This window comes from Rhinoderma darwinii, chromosome 1, assembly GCF_050947455.1.
Source record: "Rhinoderma darwinii isolate aRhiDar2 chromosome 1, aRhiDar2.hap1, whole genome shotgun sequence".
NCBI classification, from domain to species: Eukaryota; Metazoa; Chordata; class Amphibia; order Anura; family Rhinodermatidae; genus Rhinoderma; species Rhinoderma darwinii.
Genome location: NC_134687.1, coordinates 502,074,290 through 502,093,817, shown reverse-complemented (window position 1 = coordinate 502,093,817; position 19,528 = coordinate 502,074,290). Strand labels below are relative to the sequence as shown.

General features: G+C 43.2%; 1 protein-coding gene across 2 annotated transcripts; it reads left to right on the top strand.

The window, feature by feature from the left end:
- Positions 1-678: 678 nt before the first annotated feature.
- LOC142744244 (uncharacterized) lies at positions 679-18,703 on the top strand. 2 transcript variants are annotated; one of them, XM_075854798.1, is made up of 2 exons: positions 679-834; positions 15,019-18,703. In XM_075854798.1, exon 2 carries the CDS (start codon positions 15,027-15,029, stop codon positions 17,154-17,156), a length of 2,130 nt encoding a protein of 709 aa, XP_075710913.1. In that variant the 5' UTR covers positions 679-834; positions 15,019-15,026; the 3' UTR covers positions 17,157-18,703. The 2 variants fall into 2 exon arrangements, with proteins under 2 accessions (XP_075710913.1, XP_075710914.1); XM_075854799.1 differs by lacking the exon at positions 679-834 and adding an exon at positions 14,241-14,492.
- The last annotated feature ends 825 nt before the right edge of the window (positions 18,704-19,528 follow it).

Here is a 19,528-nt window from a genome sequence, read left to right as displayed (position 1 = left end):
TGGCGTGTTTGAGTGGGTGCCCCCTGATTCTAACAATTTAAATGTCACGGTCACGATTGACCGCAGCATTTAAGGTGTTATACAGGCGGAATCAAAGCGATCCTTGATTCTGCCCTCTGGAGTGAGGCGTCGGCTGTGTAACACAGCCATCACCCGCCGAGTATGGAGCGCACCATGTGAATAGAAAAAAAGCTTAGTGACTTGACAATATTGCAGACATTTTCCAATGTGTCCTCCACCCCCAACAATCAAAAAGTCACATAGGTAATACTAGAAGCTGCACGGCCCCTCGCCATGTAGCCCTTGTTTTACACTGTCCCAGTCCTATGACTGGACATCCGAACTGGGTTTGTACGGACGACTGCAATTAATTAAAACCCTATGCTTTTTATGCAACGTGTGAATGGGAGTAAGAACAATGTCGCACCAAGCGAATGAAACCAAAGCTCCCCCAGGAGTACTAAGGCTCTAACTAGTGACCCCGAGAGGTATTCATCCCGCCTGCAGTCCTGTCACACAACCTCTCCCGCCCGTACACTGATGTGCTCTACATAAATTTCTCCCGCCTCGTTTCTTCACTGTTCAGTTCTAGGCGGCCGCAACACGCAATCACGTGACCGTGTCGCCACACCCCCTGTATACAGAGCGGCACAGCCACTTCCTCGGCATCACCAGTTCTCTCCCTTGTACTTCCTGGCCACCAGCAGTGAGCACCGGAAGGTAGCAGATAAAGGGCCCGGCCACGGAGCGGTCCTCCGGTATTGGCGGAAGGTCCGCTCTGTAGTCTGCACGCTTGTAGCCTGTGCAGACACTACGGCTATCATCTGCGGCACAGTAAGTACATGTATGTGATGTGCACTGCATGTGTACTTAGACGTGGAGTTCTGCACCGTACACAGCAGTTCAGCTGTAGATGAGGAGTGATGCACTGTGACTTGTACCGGGCACTTATAAATGTTCTGTCCACTTCCAGTAGGAGTTCTGCTCTGGAGGCTGACACATGCTGCTCAGACTGTGGTACACTACAGCTAACCGGAGCTTAAATGGGATGAAATACTTTTCCCATGGCCGCCATCAGAAATTTTGGGGCCCCATACAGTGCCATTCGTCAGGGCCCCTGTGGGGCTTACTGTTACTTGTCCCCCTGCTTGCTTTCTGATGACCGAGCAATTTTTATAGTTTTTCCCTCGTTACACTCGAAGAGCTGTAACTTATTTTTGCGTCGACATAGCTGTATAAGGTCTTGTTTTTTGGGGGACAAGTTGTATTTTTAATAGCACCATTTTGGGGGACATATTATTTATTGATTAACTTTTAACTTTTTTTTGGTGGGGGGGGAATAGAAAAAAACTGAAATTTCTCCACTTTTTTGCGTCCTAAATCTACCTAGTTTACTGTGTGATATAAATAACACCATAACTTTATTCAGCGGGTTGTTGCGATTGCAACGATACCAAATTTATATAGATTTTGTATGTTTTACTACTTTTACACAGTAAAAACGCTTTTTTCTTTCAAAATTTGTTTTTGTGTCTCCATATTTGAAGAGCCGTAACGTTTTTATTTTTACGCCGATGCGGTTGTATGAGGACTTTGTTTTTGCGGGAAAACTTGTAGTTTTTATTGGTACCATTTTGGAGTAGATGCGACTTTTTGATCACTTTTTATCACATTTTTTTAGGTCCGGATTCACAGAAAACAGCAATTTTTCCATAGTTTTTTATTACATTTTTACGGCGTTCACCGTGCGGGTTAAATAATGTAATAGATTTATAGTCGGGGTCGTTACAGACGCGGCGATACCAAATATTTGTAACTTTTTTACTTTAGTTTGTTTTTTTTAATAGTAAAGCATTTTGTAAGGGGAAAAGCTTTGTTGTTCATTTTTTTTTGTAACATTTTTTTTTAAAATTAACTTTATTAAACTTTTTTTACTAGTCCCACTAGGGGACTTTAATATGCGATTCTCCGATCGCTATTGTAATACACTGCAATACTTTTGTATTGCAGTGTATTACTGCCTGTCCGTTTAACACGGACAGGCATCTGCTAGGTCATTCCTCCGGCATGATCTAGCAGGCATTCGCTCCAGGCAGACCTGGGGGCCTTTATTAGGCCCCCGGCTGCCATTGGAGACACAGACACTCGGCGATCTTATCGCCTGGTGTCGGTGGGGGAGAGAGGGAGTTCCCTCCCTCTCTCCAAAACCACTCAGATGCGGTGCACGCTATTGCGCACCGCAACTGAAGGGTTAAACTGGTGAGATCGATACTAATATCGATCTCACCCGGCAGAGCAGGGATGCCCCCAGCCCTCAGCTGCCTCTAGCACATGAGAGCAGGGAGATTTGACGCTCCCTGCTCTGTTTACTTTATCCTGATGCAGTGCGGTAAAAAGGCATATGCATCAGAATAAAGCCCGTAAGTGGCCGCCGTTAAAAGGCGTATTGGCGGTCACTAACGGGTTAACTGCTCCCTGCTCTGTTTATTCTGATGCAGCACCGTAAAAAGTCTACTGCATCAGAATAAAGCCCATTAGTGGCCACCGTGAAAAGGCGTATCGGCGGTCATTAAGGGGTTAAAGGGAGGGAAGTGAGCAGAATGGTCAGCGGGAAGCCTAGTAAGCAGCTACCACTGGGGAAGGTTGTCAAAGGGGTTTTCTGAGATATTAAGTTAGTTTAATAGGACTTTAGGTTTAAAATAGATCAAATTGTAATGTACTTGCCTAATTTTTCGGACTATAAGACGCACCCAGGTTTTAGACAACAGAAAATAGGAAAAAATTTCATATTTTACTAATTTTACAAAGAAAAAACTATTGGTTAATAAAAATAATTTTTTCAGTTTCACCACATTCTGAGAGCCATAACTTATATTTTTCCATCGTTTGAGCGGTGTGAGGGCTTATTTTTTGTGGGGTGAGCTGTAGTTTTTATTAGCACCATTTTTTTGGTACATACGATTTTTTTATCACTTTTTTTTATTTCATTCTTTTTAGCGCTACGGTGACCAAAAGACAATGATTCTGGGGGTTTAAATTAATTTTTTTTACACCGTTCACGGGTTGAGTCAAATAATGCTATATTGTAATAGTTTCGGACCTTTACGGATGCAGCGATACCAATTTTTTAATAATTTTTTTTATTTTTACATCGTGCTTGGGGGAAAATTAGGAACTCCTGAAAATTGATTAATTTTTTTTTTTTATACACGTTTTATTAGTTCCCCCTAGGAGACTTGAACCAGCAATCATTAGATCGCTGCTTCAATACACTGCAATACATGGATGAGTTACGGAAACAGCGTAACTCGCTGAGCTACGCTGTTTCTGTAACTCCCATAGTAGTGAATGGCAGTTACAGAAGCTACGTAGCTCAGCGAGTTACTGTTTCTGTAACTCGACCATGTAAGCAGGAAGTGGCCGGAAGACAGAAGAGCCGGGTAAGATAGAACGGGGCTTAGGGGTCCCCGTTCTGGAGATAGATGTGGGTCCCAGAGGTGGGACCCGCATCTATCTGACATTTATGACATATCCTGTGGATATGTCATAAATGTCCTTCATGGGAAAACCACTATAAATGCCGTGGTCGCTATTGACTGCGGCATTTAACTAGTTAAATGGCTAGGAACAGCACCATCACTGTTCCTATCCGTTAGGGCAGCGCGTCAGAAGCTGACACCTGCAGTGTATGGAGTGGGCTCAACATGTGAGCCCACTCTATACATCATCCCCTGCCCGCTCCATGATGTGCCTGCACATCACAGGTCGGAAGGGGTTAAGTAAGGAGCGGTCAGGGGGCCTGGCACTGCCAGGTCCCCTGACTGCTGACTATAAGACGCAGGGACTTTTTAGCAAGATTTATTCTTGTTTAAAAACTGCATCTTATAGTGCAAAAAATAAGGTATCTTAGTAATTCTATGCCATTCCCGCACTGCAGGTACCCGACTGTCCCCAGTCCTCTTTGTTTATCTTGCTTACACAATGACGTGATGTGTTCATGTCACATAATTGTAGTAGCCACTCACCGTCGCATTAAGTAAGGGTTCTGGAGGTGTGGGAACGGCACAGGATTTACAGTAAACACAAATCCAATTGCGCTTATTTTTGAGTTCTAGCCATGTTGAACCTAATTTAAAAGGAATGTGTCACTGGGTTTATGCTGCCCTAGCCTAGGGCAACATAAAGCAGTGCCGGAAACCCTGATGTCATTGATGTGTCACTTGTTAATATGGTGTCGTTTTCATAAAATCACAGTTTACCAGATTCAGCGCGAGCCGAGCCAGAAGTCCTTCTAATGACGTGACGCGCTTATTCTGGAGTCCACCATGTTCATTATATGCGGGATAATCCCACCCACCGCCGCTGATTGACAGCTGTCTTCTCTACGCACAGTAAGGGTATGTGCACACGATGAGAGGCTTTTACGTCTGAAATGACAGACTGCTTTCAAGAGAAAACAGCTGCCTCGTTTCAGCCGTAATTCCTCCTCCTTGCATTTTGCGAGGCTTCTCTGACAGCCGTAAATTTTGAGCTGTGCTTCATTGAGTTCAATGTAGAACGGCTCAAATTACGTCAGAAAGAAGTGTTCTGCACTTCTTTTGACGAGGCTGTATTTTTACGCATCGTCGTTTGACAGCTGTCAAACGACGACGCGTAAATGACAGGTTGTCTGCACAGTACGTCGGCAAACCCATTCAAATGAATGGGCAGATGTTTGCCGACGTATTGTGCCGGGGTAATAATGGGGGTTAGTGCTAGCCTTTTCACCGGCTAACATTAAGCCCCGCCTTAGTAATGGACGCTGTCAATCGGCCAGTGCTAAGGCAGTAGTAATAAAGTTTAAGAAAAATACAAAGACATAGAAAAAATATATTTTATTGAAATAAAAAACCCCCACACAACCCTTGTTAACCATTTTATTGAAAATAATAAAAAAAAGCAGTCATCGAAGTAGTCCTCGAATCAAACTTAGTCCAATAACCGAACCTGTAAAAAAAGCACAAACACAAAAAAAACAACATTAGTAACACGTGGTAGTATTAGATACATGGCCCATATGTGATCCTGTCTGATGAGCCCTGTATCTAAGCCTACCACATGGAAGGCTTAGATATAGGGACCCAGCAGACAGTAACCGTATACTTACCCTCCCCTTCGGCTAAATGCGCAGCGCAGGTCCTAGCGGCTCCGGGCACAGCGTCTAGACATCGGGACCTCTGCTGAGCTGAGAACGAGGAGGGTAAGTATACTGTTATCGATATAGTAACAGAGACCCATGTAGTTTATTATATAGGCCCCAGTTACTATAGTAACTATAACTAGACGTGTTGCAGGGGGCCGCGGGCTCCCCTGGCTATGGAGCTCGGTTGCGGCGGGCCCCTGTTTAGTCCGGGCCCCTGACAGGAGTACCACCTGTACTGCCCTGATGGCGGCCCTGCCCATTCCAATATATGCTCTTGAAAGTAGACACTATTGTGAAAATGCCTGCCAGCACTTTACAGTCATGGGCACCTTCATGCAATTTTGCATCATAGCATATCATTTCATATAAAATGCAAAGAAATTCATGAATGAGTCAAGCAGAGCCTGAGAAGCAAAACATCTAACAATAAAATTTCAGGATGTGCAGAGTTCATATATGCATTGCACGTATCTTCACGTAATCATCAAGAGACCAGACACTTCCACGATCCAAATGTTGGTGAACATTTGAGTGACAAAGTAAGGCCATATTCTCACGACATGTGAAAAAAGGGCGTTAAAAAAGGAACAAATGTCAGTCTTTCATGGCCGTTTTGCATAAGTGTGTCTCAAAAATTTTATCCTTTTCCCGGCTGTCTGACAGTTTTTAGTGGACGACTGTCCAGGTTTGCCAACTGTCCGTAAATTTATGGAAAGTCCGCAAAAACTGGTGTTTTTTTCTGCCGTCCGTAGCGTCCAGCAGAAAAAAGCACCGTCCGGGATTTTTCTGCAGTCTCCCAGAACTTTGCACTGCGCATTCGCCATAATGTACATGCGCAATGCAAAGGCATAGTAGGCTGTGGCCAAGGATATTTTCATGCAGAATCTGCAAATATGCAGGCTGGCCGCTGCCAAGTGAGGTCGGTGCGGGGAGTGGACCAATCCAGTCACCTGATATGAGGTCAGGTGACTGCACTGGTCCAGTCCTATGCCGTCACCGACCCCAGTCAAAAGTGATCCTCCTCCTCCTGACAGTGAGTCGTGTCAGGCAGAGCTCAGAGTGGTAGCAGTAGGCTACCGCTCTCTGCTTTGTTTGCACGAAGTACAAGGGAAGGAGGGGGGAGGCTGTGCGGCACAACTTACAAGGGAAGGGGGAGCTGTGTGTGGCGCGATCTACAACGGGGGGCTGTGTGTGGCGCGATCTACAACGGGGAGGGCTGTGTGTGTCGCGATCTACAACGGGGGGGGGCTGTGTGTGTCGCGATCTACAACGGGGGGGGCTGTGTGTCGCGATCTACAACGGGGGGGGGGGGCTGTGTGTGTCGCGATCTACAACGGGGGGGGCTGTGTGTCGCGATCTACAACGGGGGGGGCTGTGTGTCGCGATCTACAACGGGGGGCGGTGTGTGGCACGATCTACAACGGGGGGGGCGGTGTGTGGCGCGATCTACAACGGGGGGCGGTGTGTGGCGCGATCTACAACGGGGGGGGGTGGTGTGTGGCGCGATCTACAATGGGAGGGTTCTGTTTGTGGCGCGATCTACAACTGGGGGGTGGGGTGGATGGAGAAAAAAGGGAAAGTGAACGGCTAATCAGAGAAAATATTACCTAAGTTAGTGGGGGAAAGCTACAAGTGGAGCTGTGATTGGTGAGTCACTCCTAGAACAGTGCACAGGCAATGATTTAGTAATGTGATCGTAAACATTTTAGTCTGTCTGAGTTTTAGCCTAGTTGTCCAGAAATTTCTGAAGTGGAGGTTGGTAACCCTGCGTTTGTCATCCGTTTGCTATGCATTTTTTACGGCCGTTAAACTGATGGTTTTAACTTGTTGTTTTTTTTTGTCCCAACCCTCTGAAAATACCACAGTGCCCCTGTAGATAGTGCCACACACCACCCCCTGTAGATAGCACCACTAGGAGCGGAATCCCCGGGGAGAGCGTTGAGGCTGCTCTGGCCAGGGATTCTCGCATTACAAGACCCCTGACGTCAAGGGCTTTCCCAAAACAGGATTCCCTGGCCAAAGAGCTTGCGATGAGTCAGAATAAATTTGTAATGGCAGTCACAAGGATGGCTGTTAAAAATCGATCCATAGACGATGGGTGTTCTATTTTTTTTGTCGGCCAATATTCACACAGTAATACACCTATAGAACTTAATCGTTCTGGAAACGGCCGCGTGACGGTTGTTAAAAAAATGTTTTTAACTGTCGTGTAAATATAGCCTTAACAAATGTCCTGTTTAGGCGCAGGGTGTGATTAGATATGTAACTGCTCATCTTCTCACCCCTGTGAAGGACCCTCAGCAATACCAGCTGATTGTAGTGGGGATCCTGTAGTGGCACTCCCCAGAATTAGCTTGTTTCCTGTTGACCAGCTCACTGAAGAGAAGTGGACAACACCAAAAAGGCCCTATTCACATCACCGTTGCCATTCCGATGAGGGTTTCCGTCGGGTTAACCCCTCAACGGAAAGGCAAACGGAAACCTAAGCTTCCGTTTCCATCACCATTGATATCAATGGTGACGGAAACCTAGCTAATGGTTTCCGTTTGTCACTGTTGTTACAAGGTTCCGTTGTTCTTGACTGAATCAATAGCACAGTAGACCGCGCTATTGATTCAGTCAAAACGACGGAACGCTTTCCCAGCGGTAACAAACTGAAACCATTTGCTAAGTTTCCGTCACCATTGAGTTCAGCGGAAAGGAATGGGTTATGGTGCGCACTACACTGACAAAAACACTGGCATACCCAATGCCTTAATGCTATAATAAAGCCTCTAGAATACAATTGGTTGTGAAACTCTACTCTGGAATATCTAAAGCCAATGACCAACATTTACGCATGTCTTAGTACAGAATATAGTTGCCGTGATTAATTTTGCGCACTTTGATCTGAGTGGCAGAAATTCAAATCTATGCTTCCTATGAGCAAGTGTAGATGGGCAACAAGAATTGCAGCATTTTGCAACTATTCCGCTTAATAAACTTAAAGGCTATGACCTGAACCCGTCAGGTCTGAGGGACTGACTGGTTCAGTGAAAGCACCTGTAATCTATCACATCTAAGTTATGAACTTAGATGTGATCGGTAGCCGCCACGCAGGACCTGCTGACACTGAACCGGAACTGACTGCTACAGGATTCAGCGCGAGATACAGCTGATCTGTATACAAAGCAGCTCTATGTCAAAAAGTACAAATAATTTTTAATAAAAATTTATTCAGGGAGTTACACTAATCACCCTAAGGGACAATTTTACTTGAAAACAAAAACAAAATTTCAAAGGTGTACATAGCCTTTACAGTGGTTGGCCACTTAAGGAAAATCTTTGTATGAAGTTCTGCGCTATTTTCCTGCGTTCATCAGTCACGCCACCTTGTTATGAGACCTTTTATTTTCGGGCCGCCTGCTGCTCCCATCTGTAGTATGACCGCAGATGGAGGAGCATGTGACCAGATACATCACTCTGCATCCTCCATTGTAACACACAGCACCTGCACTAGTGTCCTGGACAAAGTTATCTACGATGGAGAATGCAGAGTGACGTTTTTGACCAAATGCTTCTCCATCTGCGAACGTATTATAAACATGAGCGGCGGGCGGCCAGTGTATACAGCGGTCATAACAAGGGGGGTTGCTTATGAATGCAGGAAAATGGCTCGGTACATATAAAGACATATTAGTTTAACAAAATTATCTTAACAATGAATTACTGAAGATTTTTCTAAAGCGGCCAACCCCTTTAACCCCTTCCCGTCGTAAATAAGTTTCAGATTTTCATTTTCGTTTTTTCCTCCCCACGTTCCAGAAGCCATAACGTCTATATTTTTCCGTCTATCTAGTACTATGAGAGCTTGATTGTTGCGGGACGAGTTGTAGTTTTTCGTAGCACCATTTATTTTGCTGTATAATGTACTAGGAAACGGGAAAAAAATTATTTGTGGGGTAGAAAATGGAAAAAAAACAGCGATTCCTCCATGGTTTTTTGCGCGCCGATTTTACGAAATTCACTGTGCAATTAAAACAGCGTGTTGACTTTATTCTGTGGATCAATACGATTATGGCGATGCCAAATATATATATAGTTTTTTTTTCTATATTTTACTACTTTTACATTTAAAAACCCAAGTAAAAAAGAACATTTATTTTGCTTCGCCAAATTCAGAGAGCCATAAGTTTTTTATTTTTCCGTCGATTAAGTGGTATGAGGGCTGTTTTTTGTGGGATAAGCTGTAGTTTTTAATAATACCATTTTGGTGTACATGCAACGTTTTGATCACTTTTTATTTCATTTTTTGTGGGAGATTAGGTGACCAAAAAAATAGACATTCTGGCGTTTACAATTTTTTTTTTTTTTTATGGCGTTCACCGTGCGGGTTAAATAATGATATATTGTAATAGTTCAGACTTTTACGGACGCGGCGATACCAATTAAGTTTATGTATTAATTTTTTTTTTTACTATGCTCTAGGGGGAAAAGGGGGGTTTTTTTGAACTTTTTAATTTTTATTTTTTTTTACAGATAAAAAAACTTTAACTAATTTTTACTTTTTTTAATAGTCCCCCTAGGGGACCTCAAACAGCGATCGTTAGATCGCTTGCATGATATACTGCAATACTAATGTAGTGCAGTATATCGTGATTCTGACAGGCACCTATTAAGCCCTGCCGGAGGCAAGGCTTAATAGATGTACAAAGATGGCGGACCTGGGGGCGTTCATTAAGCCCCCAGGCAGCCATAGCAACCATCCCCCCCCCCCCGCGATTGCTTTGCGGGGTGGTGCGATGAGCTGTTAAAGGGGGTCGCCCCCCTTTTTCTGACCATTTTGCGGTAAATGCAACTTTTTGATCACTTTTTAGCCTATTTTTTGGGAGGCAAGGTGACCAAAAACCAGCAATTCTGGCACAGTTTCTTATTTTTTTTTTTATACAGTGTTCACCATGCGTTATAAATTACATGTTACTTTTTTCCGCGAGTCACTAAGTTTCCGGCGATGCCAAACTTATAGCACTTTTTTATGATTTACACCTTTTTGCACAATAAAATCTTGCCGACGGCTACGGAAGTCTTTTAGGCCCCGCCTCTGTGCTAGGCAGACCGGGAGGCCACTATTAAGCCTCCGGTTGCAGCCCCCAGCACCGTGGTATTTTCATTCAAAGTTAACTTCGGTCCCCGCCATTACAGCAGGGTGTCAGCTGTAAGATACAGCTGACATCCGGGGATGATGGCACTGACTCAGCTTCTGAGCCGGTGCCATTCATTTATCGTAAGTATTCGACAATTTGCGGGAAGCACTCGCTTTCCATGATGTATACTTACAACAAATGTCGAGAAGGGGTTAACCCCTTCAGGACCAAGCTCATTTTGGCCTTCAGGACCAGACCCATTTTTTCAAATCTGACATATTTCACTTTATGTGGTAATAACTCCGGAATGCTTTTACCTATCAAAGCGATTCTGAAATTGTTTTCTCGTGAGACATTGGACTTTATGATAGTGGAAAAATTTGGTCGATAAATTCAATGTTTATCAGTGAAAAACACCCAAATTTTGTGAAAAATTGCAAAAATTAGCATTTTTGTAAATGTATCTGCTTGTAAGACAGGCAGTTATACCACACACAAATTGTTGCTAATTAACATCCGCCACATGTCTACTTTAGATTGGCATCGTTTTTTGAACGATCTTTTTAGTTTTCTATGACGTCACAAGGCTTAGAACTTTAGCAGCAATTTCTCACATTTTCAAGAAAATTTCAAAAGGCTATTTTTACAGGGGCCAGTTCAGTTGTGAAGCGGCTTTTAGGGCCTTATATATTAGAAACCGCCAAAAAGTCACCCCATTTTAAAATGTTCACCCCTCAAAGTATTCAAAACAGCATTTAGAAAGTTTCTAAACCCTTTAAACGTTTCACAGGAATTAAATCAACGTAGAGGTGAAATTTTCAAATTTCATTTATTTTTTTGCAGAAATTAATTTTTTATCTATTTTTTCTGTAAAACAGAAGTTTTTACCAGAGAAATGCAACTCAATATTTATTGCCCAGATTTTGCAGCTTTTAGAAATATCCCACATGTGGCCCTAGTGTGATAATGGACTGAAGCACTGGCCTCAGAAGCAAAGGAGCACATAGTGGATTTTGGGGCTCCCTTTTTTAGAAAATATTTTAGGCACCATGTCAAGTTTGAAGGGCTCTTTCAGTGCCAAAACAGTGGAAATCCACCAAAAGTGACCACATTTGGGAAACTACACCCCTGGAGGAAATTATCTAGGGGTATAGTGAGCATTTTGACCCCGCAGGTTTTTTGCAGAAATTATTGAAGTAAGCCGTGAAAATTCAAATCTTCAAATTTTTTCTAATTTCCACAAGGACTTAAGGAGAAAAAGCACCGCAACATTTGTAAAGCAATTTCTCCCGAGTAAAACAGTACCCCACATGTGGTAATAAATGGCTGTTTGGACACACGGCAGGGCTTAAAAGGAAAAGAGCGCCATTTGGCTTTTGGAGCTCAAATTTAGCAGGAATGGTTTGCGGAGGCCATGTCGCATTTGCAAAGCCCCTAAGGGACCAAAAAAGTGACTCCATTGAGAAAACTACACCCCTTGAGGAATCCATCTAGGGGTGTAGTGAGAATTTTGACCCCACAGGTTTTTCATAGATTTTATTAGCATTGGGCAGTGAAAATAAAAAAAATCCTTTTTCTTCAATAAGATGTAGCTTTAGCTCCAAATTTTTCATTTTCTCAACAAATAAAGGAAAAAAAGAACCCCAACATTTGTAAAGCAACTTCTCTGGAGTACGGCAATACCCCACAAGTGGTCATAAACTGCTGTTTGGGCACACGGCAAGGCTCAGAAGGGAAGGAGCGCCATTTGCTTTTGGTGTACAGATTTTGCTGCATTTGGTTTCTGGTCGCTATGTTGCATTTGCAAAGTCCCTGTGGGACCAAAACAGTGGACCCCCCCCCCCCCCAGAAGTGACCCCATTTTGGAAACATCACCCTCAAGGTATTCACCTAGGGGTGTAGTGAGCATGTTAACCCCACAGGTGTTTTGCAGAAATTAGTGTGCACACGATGTGGGAGAGTGAAAATGGGAATTTTTCCTTAGATACGCCAATATGTGGTGCCCAGCTTGTGCCACCGTAATAAGACCGCTCTCAATTATTATGCGGTGTTTCCCGGTTTTAGAAAAACCCTACGTGTGGCCCTAATCTTTTGCCTGGACATTCGACAGGGCTCAGGAGTAAAAGAGTACCATGTAAAATTGAGGCCTAATTTGGCGACATATAAAGTATTGGTTCACAATTGCAGAGGCTTTGATGTGAAATAATAAAAGAAACCCCTGAGAAGTGACCCCATTTTGGAAACTGCACCCCTCAAGGCATTTATTAAGGGGTGTAGTGAGCATTTTCACCCCACGTGTCTTTTCCATAAATGATTGTGCTGCGGAAGGTACAAATTAAAATTTTTCCCTAGATATGCCAATTCATTGTCAAATATGTCGTGCCACTGGGGACACACACCAAAAATTGTTAAAAGGGTTCTCCCGGGTATGGCGATGCCATATATGTGGAAGTAAACAGCTGTTTGGGCATGCTGTAGGGCTCAGAAGGGTGGGAGCGCCATTTGGGTTTTGGAGCGGAATTTGCTTGGTAATAGTTTTGTTTGGAGTATCACTGTTGTTTCCGTTTATAATGTGGGGCATATGTGAGCTCGGCAGAGTACATCAGGGGCATAGTTAGGTGGTATAATAAGGTAAAATAAATAATAAAATGATCCATAGACTTGTGTTACGCTGTGATCGATCCTTTCTGCACAGGGCGGTGTCGCAATGATAAATGTCCTTCCTCATCCCCTTTCTGGTCCACACTCCGCACCTTTGCAATTTGGGGAATTTTGCTGGGAAGTGTTGTCCTGGTATAATACGGGCGCCCTCGCTTCCAGCAGATATGTTTGGGCCCTCCCCTTCCTGGTTCCCTAATTTTAATGCCTTGATACATCGCCTTTTGAAACAGAAGAAATGTTCCCCTCGGGCCGGCATAACTGGATATTTTTCTTTCCTGGCTTATTGGAGCCTTAACTTATTTTATTTTTTCATAGACGTAATGGTATGAGGGCTCTTTTTTTTACGGGGCGAGCTGTAGCTTTTATTGGTACCATATTGGGGTACATGCAACTTTTTGATCACTTGTTATCCTTTTTTTGGGAGACAAGGTGACAAAAAACAGCAATTCTGTCATAGTTTTTTTTTTTTATATATACAGCGTTCACCATGCGTTATAAACTACATGTTACCTTTATTCTGCGGGTCAGTACGATTCCGGCGATACCTAATTTATAGAACTTTTTGCACAATAAAATTACTTTTGGAAAGAGAATATATTTTTTCTGTCGCCATGTTGTGAGAGCCATAACTTTTAAATTTTTTCGTCAATGGAGCTGTGTGAGGGTTTGTTTTTTGCCGAGACGAGGTATAGATTTTATAAGTACCGTTTTTGGATACATGCGACTTTTTGATCACTTTTTATTTCAATTTTTGGAAGGCAGCGACCAAAAAAACAGTAATTATGGCAGTGTTTTTTAGGGTTCTTTTTACGGCGTTCACTGCGCTGGATAAATAACATAATAGTTTTATAGTTTAGGTCGTTATGGTCGCTGCGATACCAAATATGTATGGCTTATTATTTTTTTCAATAATAAATGACTTGATAAGGGAAAAAGGGCGATTGTGTTTTAGTTTATAACTTGAAACTTTTATTGTATGTTTTACAACTTTTATTTCAACATTTTTTTTACACTTTTTTTTTTTCTCCCAGTAGGGGACTTGAAGGTCCAACTGTTTGTTTGATCTAATACATAACACTACCTATGTAGTGCAATGTATTGGAACTGTCAGTTGTTCACTGACAGCAAGCCGATCAGGCTCCACCTTTGGGCGGGGCCTAATCAGCTTATGTAATGGCAGACAGGAGGCCATTGTTAGGGCTCCTGTTGCCATAGTAGCAGTCGCCAGCCTTGCCATCGCATGGCAGGCTGCCGATTTGCTACAAACCTCTAGGATGCAGCGATAGATGCCGATTTGCGATAGATGCCGATTTGCTACAAACCTCTAGGATGCATCGAAGGGGTTAATGCCAGGAATCTGAGCTCGCTCCGGTACCTGGCGATAGATCGGGGTGTCCGCTGTAACATACAGCTGATGACGCCGGCTCAGCTTCTGAGCCGGTGCCATATTTCCGATGGTACCGGAAGCCTCCTGGGCCCCGCCGACGACGGTGCATAGGAGGATTCCGTTACTGGCGGACCGGGAGGTAAGTATTAGCCCTCCGATCGCCTTTGCAGCCACCGGCAACCCAGCAATCACGTTGCTGGGGTGCCGGTGGCTAGAAACTCATCACATGCTGCGATCTCTATTGAACGCAGCATCTGAGGGGTTAATCGGCCGGATCGGATGCTAGCTCCGGTCCTGGCCGATACCTCAGGGTGCCAGCTGTAACATACAGCTGTCACCCGGCGGTGATGTTGCTGGCTCACCTCCTGAGCCAGCTTCATCTCCATCACGTACAGTTACGTGAAAAGGCGTTAAGCCACCATTTTTAATCACGTAACTGTACGTGATTGGGCGGGAGGGGTTAAATATGCGCTAATATGTGTAAGATTTAGTAGCTATGACCCTACCCCTGTGCTTGAAAAGACCAGAGAAGCAATAAACTGTAAGAGCTCATGATTTTGGTCATAAAATGCGCTGGTGAAGGAACAAATGTACAAGCACTCCCCTATGTTTTGTATAATGCCAGTTTAATTTTTATAACCGAAACATATGTTTTTTTCTTTTAGATTCAGTCATGCCTTCTTGTATCGTCAGTGGCTGTATTCATAAGACTACAAAGAAGAATTGCAATGAGGAAGGAGTCATAATGCATGCTTTTCCATCTAGTATCTCCAGAATAAAGCTGTGGCTCAGAAGTATTGAAAAAAATAACCATCAGTATTTTGGAAACATTGATGCTTTGGCTGAGAACATTTTTTATAAAAAGAATAACAGTTCTTTCCGAATTTGTTCAGACCATTTTGTGTCGGAATGCTACGCTCCAGGACACAGTAAGAGAAGAGCTCTGAGACAGGATGCAATACCCACACTTTTCAGCGCACCCCTTACCTTGACCGCTTTTCATGACACTACCCCTCCACAACATATTCCTTTTATGGTGGATGCCATTACACAGACCGATCCCTATACTAATACAGAGGACAAAGGTGCACAATGGCCAGAATTTGAGTTCAATATTGGAGGGCAGCCATGGAAGATAGAGCATGACCATGTGTACCACACTCTTCGATCTACTGCCAAAAATTCTCATCGAGCTGTGAATGCTGAACATAATCCTTTGATTTACGGATTAAAAATACAACCATCAACTCGGCCAAAAGAACAAATGGTAATAAACTGCTCAGTATCAACCCAGGAGCACAGACCTCATTCATCTGTGTATTTAGACCGGGACAGTTGTATGCGTCAGGAAACTGCTGATGAGGACTGTGTGAAGGAGCGCAAATTTATTGTGTTTGAGTCATGCCTCGATGTTCTGTTTAAAAAGGTTAGCTGTAAAATAGAAGACTGTAACGCGCCTGTTATTCATACACAAAAACATATTTTGGGTTCTTACTTGTCTGTGACTGGTCAGTGTCAAAAAGGGCACAGCTTTCATCTATGGCACAGTCAGCCTACCAGAGGTGAAGTTGCTCTTGGTAATGTCTTGAGTTCAGCTGCTGTGTTATTTAGTGGAGCAAATTTTCACCAAGTACGAGAGATGTTTCAGATGTTAGGACTGCAGTTCATATCACACAGTATATATGATGTATATCAACGAAAATATCTCTTTCCCACAGTGGATATTCACTGGCAGCAGGAACGCCTGAGACTCAATGAAGCTTCTTTAGGTACTCGACTCTGTCTTGCAGGTAGTGGACAATGCAGTACTTATAGGAGTGGTTTCAAGTATGGCGTATACACGTTCCTTGATACTGCAACCAAGAGAATTGTTGACTTTGAAACCGTTCAGGGAACTAAAGCTACCTCCTGTGTAGCGTTAAAAAGAAAAGCATTTGTAAGGGGCTTAAACAAGATATTACAGGACCAATTGGAGGTTGCATCTGTTGCTACGGACTATCATCCAAAAATTAAAAAGACTTGTGAACAGTACTACAGGATCCAGCATGAGTATGATGCTTGGCAGTACACAAAAAGCGTAGAGAAACGTCTACTAGCCGCAAGCAAGAAGGAAAATTGTTCTGTAATAGCCGAATGGATTCCTAGCATAAAGAAACACTTGTGGTGGTGCTCGGGTACCAGCAATGGAAATGCTAAGGTGCTTCGTGAGCTCTGGCAATCTGTGCTTATGCATGTGACTGATCGACATGAATGGGATGATGGTGAAATATACCACGCATGTGCACATAGACCATTAACAAAAGGTGAACGCCAGTGCCAACCCTGGATTAAAGCAAACTCTCAGCCATATCTAGCATTATATGACGTGGTAATGAATCCAAAAGTCATAAAAGACCTTGATCATCTCTCTCAGTTCTTGCATACTGGAGAAATAGATGTATATCATTATTTTGTATCAAAATATGGTCCCAAAAAGGTTCATTTAAAAATGGATGCATTAGAAGCTCGCATTAAGCTTGCAGCGTTGGCACACAATGCAAATGTTCACAGACAACGTTCGAAGGCCAATTCCACACGGCATGGAAAAGCTGCAATTGGAACACTGAGACATGATCTGGTCTCCACACACACCAAAATATGCAGCTCAAAGACGCTGAGTGGATCATCTGCTACTGCACATATAGTACCCATGATGACTGATGTCCTAAAGTTCTTTGATTGCCGCCTTACAAATGATTGTTCTTTGTGGACGTCTGTATTAAAAGACAATACAGAACAGAGACTGAACAAAAGGCGTTACTAGCGCTGATGACTAACTTTTTCCCTGTACATTTAAATTGAATATTTTTGTGGTTTTTTTTTTTAGTACTTTTTTTTTTTTTTTTTTTTAAATCCAAATTAAAGAAAAAGCCTTTATCTACTACAAATGTTTACTGCAACATTTAATACAACGTATTACTAAAATGTACCTCCTGATCCATAGAAGGAATCTCAGTATTTTATAGAGGAACGCTAATATGAAAAGGAGTGGAAAATCAGACATTATTATTTTTTATATTATTGTTTATTATTATTAATAATAAAATCGATCTATCTTTTTATTTTTTTTTGAGTACATCATTACAACAATAAATAACGGATAAAAACGGAATCACACACAGACTGCTCCCTGAGTCACGTGACCAAAATAACCAAGGTTAAATCACAAATGTGACAAGATACGCCATGATGGCAATAAATAGAATATATGGAATAGTATGAAGTGCAAGTACAGAAGAAAAACATATCAAAATAATATGCATAGCAGCATGTCAACCTGGATATTACAAGTTGCAGACCCATAGTGCGAAAAGAGCTAAAGGTACAGCTTCCTACCTGTTTTCAAAGCCTAAGACGAAGGTTAAGGGTATGTTCACACGCAGAGTTTTCAGGCGTATTTCTGGGTGTAAACGCCTCAAAAATATGCCTGAAAAAATGCTAGCTGAACGCCTACAAACATCTGTCCATTGAATTCAAAGGGAAAAACGTCTATAAGGCTGGGTTCACACGACCTATTTTCAGGCGTAAACGAGGCGTATTATGCCTCGATTTACACCTGAAAATAGGGCTACAATACGTCGGCAAACATCTGCCCATTCATTTGAATGGGTTTGCCGACGTACTGTGCAGACGACCTGTAATTTACGCGTCGTCGTTTGACAGCTGTCAAACGACGATGCGTAAATTGACTACCTCGGCAAAGAAGTGCAGGACACTTCTTTGCAACGTAATTTGAGCCGTTCTTCATTGAACTCAATGAAGCACAGCTCAAGATTTACGGCTGTCACAGACGCCTCGCATAATACGAGGAGGAGCATTTACGTGTGAAACGAGGCAGCTGGTTTCTCTTGAAAACAGTCTGTCTTTTCACACGTAAATGCCTGCTATCGTGTGCACATACCCGTAGTTCAGATGGGGCGTTTTTTTACGCCGCCGGTTTAAATTATGGCGTGTAAAAAGGAGAAAGTTACTTGAGCTATTTTTCATTGTGTCAATGGAGAAAACAGCACCAAAAACGCCCCCAAAAACGTTTTCAGTTACAAAAACAGCTGAAAATCGGAGGCTGTTTTCCCTCGATAACAGCTCTGTCGTTTTCAGCCGTTATCGATTTTGCGTGTGAACATACCCTTAGAGACCAAATTAGTTTTGAGAACGCTGTCCCCGTGTGACTAATCTTTTATCCGTGATTTATAATAATGATGTACTTTGATAAAAAGATTTTAATAACTATAATGGCTGATCTTTGATTCTTACACTGTACCATCAGCCTGCGTACGGTAATCTACTCCAAGAAGGGTCTCTCAGAAAAGTGTTGGGTAATAAAAAAAAAAAAAATATCTGGTAGTGGTGCACCTTATTCCTCAACAGGGGTGCAACATGATAAGAATTATTTCACCCGCTGCACTACTTTCACAGATTGGCGACCACTCGGATGGAGCACTGTGGTAGAAGTTGTGACATCACTTGGGCTTCATGCACACAACCGTGCCCGTAATTACGACCTGTGATTACGGGCACGGCCGGCCGTTTTTACATTATAAAGTATAGGAGCACGGTCCGTAAAATACCAAAATAGGACGTCCTATTTTTTTCGGCAGGTTTCTACGACCTGGACACCCTCCCGTAGACATACGGGAAGGTGTCCGTTGGCCATAGAAATGAATGGGCCTGTAATTACGGGCGATATTACGGTCGTGTGCATGGGGCCTTAGGTTAGATTCACACGAACGTGTCAGTTTTGCGCGTGTAAAATATGCTGTGTTTTTCTTAAGTTGCAGATCCGTGTGGCATCCGTGTACGCAGGGTGCACGTCTGCGTTTATCAAAGGGAGAAACCGTGGCTAGAAAGGACACACTGCTTTTTTTTCCCACGAGTGGCCAAAAGCCACCTGGGGGAATAAAAACCTACCCTGCCTCCCATTGACCTCAATGGGGGGTGGGGGGGTGATTTCGTAAGTTGTTTGCCGCTAATTCAGACGTGGTTTCTGTGTCTAAAAAAACTCAGTGTGAACTGATCCTAAAGGGGGATTCACACGAGCGTGTATTCGGTCCGTGCGGGCCGCGTGGTTTTCACGTGCCACGCACAGACCAATACAAGTCTATGGGGCAGTACAGACAGTCCGTGCTTTTTGCGCAG